This window comes from Maniola hyperantus, chromosome 7 (assembly GCF_902806685.2).
Source record: "Maniola hyperantus chromosome 7, iAphHyp1.2, whole genome shotgun sequence".
In the NCBI taxonomy this organism is placed as follows: domain Eukaryota; kingdom Metazoa; phylum Arthropoda; class Insecta; order Lepidoptera; family Nymphalidae; genus Maniola; species Maniola hyperantus.
Genome location: NC_048542.1, coordinates 5255971 through 5260988, shown reverse-complemented (window position 1 = coordinate 5260988; position 5018 = coordinate 5255971). Strand labels below are relative to the sequence as shown.

The 5018-nt window shown below is 36.7% G+C and overlaps 1 protein-coding gene across 1 annotated transcript; it reads right to left on the bottom strand.

Annotated features, from left to right (window-relative positions):
* Positions 1–2693: 2693 nt before the first annotated feature.
* On the bottom strand, positions 2694–4426 carry LOC117983967 (uncharacterized). Its single transcript, XM_034970609.2, has 2 exons — positions 3714–4426; positions 2694–3595 (listed from the first exon to the last, which is right to left on the bottom strand). Exons 1-2 carry the CDS (start codon positions 3829–3831, stop codon positions 2694–2696), a joined length of 1020 nt encoding a protein of 339 aa, XP_034826500.1. The 5' UTR covers positions 3832–4426.
* Between the last annotated feature and the right edge of the window lie 592 nt (positions 4427–5018).

Here is a 5018-nt window from a genome sequence, read left to right as displayed (position 1 = left end):
CGTCAAGGTCTGCACCCATACGTCGTCGAAATCCCACGGGCACGTACGAAGGAATTTGCTTCCTCGTTTTTAATTGGAACTGCTAGGATACCAATATGCCCTTTCAGCTTTAGTTTTCTCCTCTCATCACTTTAGCCTACGTCATGTACAGCAGGTTTGATCTCTGATCGTAGTCAAGCGCTAGTGTATAAATTGAGCAAAAGGCCTTTTATTCTGTAGCCGAAAAAGCTAGCTTCTAGACCAACGAAGAGGTTATGTTGTAAGTTGTATGACACCATCCATCGGGCGCGCACCTTTTTGTTGCGCTCCGTATTTCGGCTGGCTGCCATTTATCGCTACATCTGAGATACGGCTATCCGTAGCATCTTTATGCGCTTGTATCAGATAGCGGCTGATATTCGCCAAAGCCACTGATTAGCCGATAGCTATTGATAGTGCGTTCATATTTTATAATGATATACTTATCGATGGCGAAGTACCAATAACTTCTAACTACCGAAATCAATATTTTACACAAAGTGAAAAAAACGTTTAATTTCTTGACTAATAAAAAATTGATAAATGTGTTTCTTTGTTAAGAATAATAATAATTAATGCTTTATTTCTGATATTATATTATAATATTTTAAGATAGTGTAGTAGGTATTCGGTTAGTTAGAAGGTATTGACATTAAGGTTATCTATTTTATGTTATAAAATAAAGATACTTAGGAGGCTTTAATAAAAGAAGTTTTAAATCAGATACTTTATTTTTTTACTATCAGACAATTATTAGGGTGTCTAATAAAAGCAATCTTAACAAATAAGTTGAATGTAACTTAAGAAAACTAAAAAAGTACACAAATGTAATGGATTGTGAATGAGCCAGCATGTGCCAGATCTTCGTTATTTTATAAAAGCTGAAAATTTATCTGCATATTATCCCCATCACAACTTAAGATCAGTGACTATGAAGTTTGGACCTAGTCTAATTTTTTTATTTCGGAATAGTATTAGAAATCACGTCATGCATTTCCAGATACTTAGTATCGTGGCAACTTCTTGTTAGACACCCTTAGACTCTAAGGGTGTCTGGCTGGCAGGGGGTTGCCACGACACTAAGTGTTTGGCAATGCATGACGTGGTTTCTAATATTATTTCGAAGAAAATATAAAAAAATTAAACTTTATACTATGACGTAGATTTTTTGCTCCTTTATTACCTGTTATCTCCCAAAGCCACCATGATCTAAACTTCATAGTTGCTGATCGTTCCTGCCTGTGTTAGGAACAATAAGCAGATAAATTTTATGCTTTTATAAAATAACTAAGATCTGGCAAGCGCTGTTACTCTCTCTATAACCGATCACTCGTGTGGTAAAGTGTCATAAAATAAATGACAGTCTCTTGGCAATACTTCTTTTAATTGCTGGAGATGATTAAACTTAGTAGACGCTATAGGAATTGGCGCAGTATGCAGCGGTGAGTAATTTACAGAAGTTAGTAGTTTTTTTGATCTTCCAGGTAGCTCAGACCAGTCATCGTCAAAATTAATTTTAAAGGTAATAATTCCTCCTGGTCCGTATTGGATGGCTCGTATATCTACAACAACAGGATCTCCAGGTTTTCGCCCGGGTCTTATGCTGCTGTACCTCCACGTTGATCTATTATTGAAGTCCTTAACGAAATCGTAATTTATTTGAATAGCTTCATAGGGGGCAGGGTTTATTCGTGCCTCCTTCGTCACAGTTATATAATCGCTGGGAAGATGTATTTCCCTATTTTTTAGTTTTCTTTCAATTGCAGCATGGACTGCATCACACTCCATTTGGGTGTGCCCGGGCTCTAAGTACTTCTGTGTGATAGTCACTCCGTTTGTAACACTAATATTTAACAGAGCATTTGCCATTATATTGTTCCTGTTTTGGTAGGTGCATCCATCGGAGTAAATAACTATGGGCAATCGTTTGGACAAACAGAATCTCTCGATGTAATCGCATAAAAAAGATGAGAAAGTACTAGCAGTCAAATCTGCGCAGGTTTCATCGAACCAATAACACGAAGCTTGGTGGGTAACCAGGTCATAAACGGTAAAATTATGACATGTAAGTTTTGTTTTAAAATATAGGGCGCTGGCAGTCAGATAAGGGCATACTTTTACTGACTCTAAATCCATAGACAGCAAGATAAATTCTCCAGATTTCGCCTTTTTTTTATCGCTTTCTTTCTCTTCTCTTGCTCTGTTTTTGCGTCTAGTGTGTTGTTCATAATCGATAGTAGAAATGTTCCCTACTGCATGACCGCTGCAGATATCGCACCTGTCTTTTTTTAGAGTGTATAGGGATAAATTTTTATCGTGAAATAGTTTCTCGAAAGTGAAACGAGAAACTATAGGCTTCTCGTTCTTAACGCAGTATTCTTTATAACGTTTATACAAATCGCTTAAAGATCGGTAAATAGGTTCTAAATATAATTTTCTAGAATCTTTTCTTGCATAGTGCGACGGTAATTTAGGAAGATTATTTAAAAATTCTCCTGCAGTTACAAGTTTTCGCTGAGCAGGCCTTGGATTATTAACTCTTGCTATATTTTGTATTTCCTGGCAGGGAATCACACCAACACGCGATTTTTTTACCCAGGATTGAACGGTGTATGATCCAAGGCACAAAGTATTTAAGAAGGTTGTTCTGCAAACCTGTAAATTTTGGTGTCCATTTACTGGCAAAAATATTGAAACGTGCCTTCTCGTCTCGACGACTGATCGCACGTTTTACGTGTCGTTCCCTTACGGCAGACGAGACCAGCGACATATACTTTGCGCTGGTCCCAATTCATACTCTTCCAAAACATGTTGTGTATCTCTTGCCGTTTTTCGTCATTAAATTTTTCGCAATTTCGTATCTTACTTTTTCTGCAAAACTGTGAAACACATCTTTCACCTAATTGTCTAGCAGGTCTTATTTTATTTTGCATAAGTTTTCTATCTTTTGGCTTTGTGTATCCTAGATATTCTTGTCCTAGCATACGAAGTTTCTTATTTTTTATTTTCTTCCAGTCATTTGAGTCACCTTTAATTTGGCGTTTTCTTCCTTCGTTTGGATTACCATGATAAATACCCGATGAAGTGGAAGGTTCATCTATAAGTGACTGTGCACTAGAATTGTTCGAAACTTGATCAATGTCTGAGGGGCAGTAAGTGACGTCAGTGTCTTCGCCAGAACAGTCACCATCATAGGAAATGGTTTCGTCAATTAGGTTATAAGGTACAGATTCTAGCATCTGGGCACTCTCGTAAGTATGGAAGTATAAAGGCGGAACTGAGGAGCATCTTTTATTACCTGAGTCTTTGGTGTCATCGCAAGTGAGAGCTGACATTGATAAGCTGCGTCCTCTGTCAGCAATAGTACCATCACTGCAAATATCAAAATTGTTTCGTTTTGCATACTGTACTGTAATTGTAGGTGGAACCGAAGAACAGCGTCGTTGAGTCTTTAAACGGTTACTCTTAGGAATGTTTGTAAGTGAATCAGATTTAGTAATCTTACATCGCTTTGGTATTGGAGACACGTTCACACAGGTTTTTGATTTTTTCTCAGATATCAGCTTATCGAGTGTATCTGAAAAGATAATAAAATAAACTTAATAATCTTAAAACCTTAATACAATTTGTCGGACCCCAGAATTAAGTCTAGTAATTGCTTGCCATGAAAATCAGTGATAGGTACAAATTCTTACATGACTTAGAAGGAGTAGAAGTTTGTTGCTGCGCATCCTCCGCAAGTCCTCCAAGTCCAAGTATGTTGAACATTTGTCCAGCCCGTACACCTTGATAACGCCTTGCCATTCGAGACATTTTTCTGAAACATTATTAAAACAATACCTTCTAATTACATCAACAAAATAAAAAAGTACGAGAAATATATCCTATCTACAATAAAAACACTTAGGAGATGTATAATAATCACCATTGCCTACATAAACAAAATATTATTAGCAATCTTTACTTACCTATTATATTTAAGATTCCTATTTAAACTTCTTAAACTAGTCAACACGTAATAAACACTATAAATACAAAATTACATTATTAATTTTGATTCTCATACTTAAAACGGTAACTTGTCGAAACACGAATTGCAGCCAACTGACTTTTCAATTCTTAGGATCACCCTCTTACCCCTTCCGCAACCCGCGCCGTACGCTATGGACGCCGCCACGGTAGAAGTACATTCGAAAATGATCAGGAGACACGTATAGACGTGTCCTATAAAAGTTAGGAGGTAATGCCATAAAAAAGTTACGCTGATTTAGTTAGAAGGTATTTCTTGTATTTAATAAATGCTGTTACATTTGAAAATGTAGTTCGGAGATTTTACTATAACATGCTAATTTGACCTTAGAATTGGAAATTATAAAAAAGTGAATTTCATGAAAAATGTAAGATAGGAGGTATTGGCACTTCGCCGTCGTTATGTCTCGTTAATACTGAATCTGGCATTTTACTGGACACTGACCATTTAAAGAAAACTCTGCTTCAACTCCGGGAAACGTTCATTATTCAAATATTCGCTGAATTGTAAAGTTCTTGAAATAGTTTCAGTTTACTATGCAAAATAAAATTTATTGCTTGTTAAGGTGGGGATAATAATCCATACTAATATTATAAATGCGAAAGTGTGTCTGTCTGTCTGCTAGATTTTCACGGCTCAACCGTTCTACCAATTTTGACGAAATTTGGTACAGAGATAGGTTACATCCCGGGGAAGGACATAGGCTACTTTTTATCCCGGAAAATTGAAGAGTTCCCACAGGATTTTTAAAAAGCTAAATCCACGCGGACGAAGTCGCGGGCATCATCTAGTATTATCATATTATGCTGATATAATGGAATCTATATATCTAAACTAGCTCATACCCGCAACTTCGTCTGTGTGGACTATACAACAAACCTCTATTTTACCACCTCAGGGGTTGAATCTTCAAAAATACTTTCTTAGCAGATGCCTACGTCATAATAGCTATCTGCGAGCTGAATTTCAG

Excerpts from the sequence above, each read along its gene's own strand:
- LOC117983967 (XM_034970609.2), bottom strand. The coding sequence starts at position 3,831 with ATGTCTCGAATGGCAAGGCGTTATCAAGGTGTACGGGCTGGACAAATG. Across the intron at positions 3,596-3,713 it reads TTCTACTCCTTCTAAGTCAT|ATACACTCGATAAGCTGATA; the intron begins GTAAGAATTTGT and ends TTATCTTTTCAG.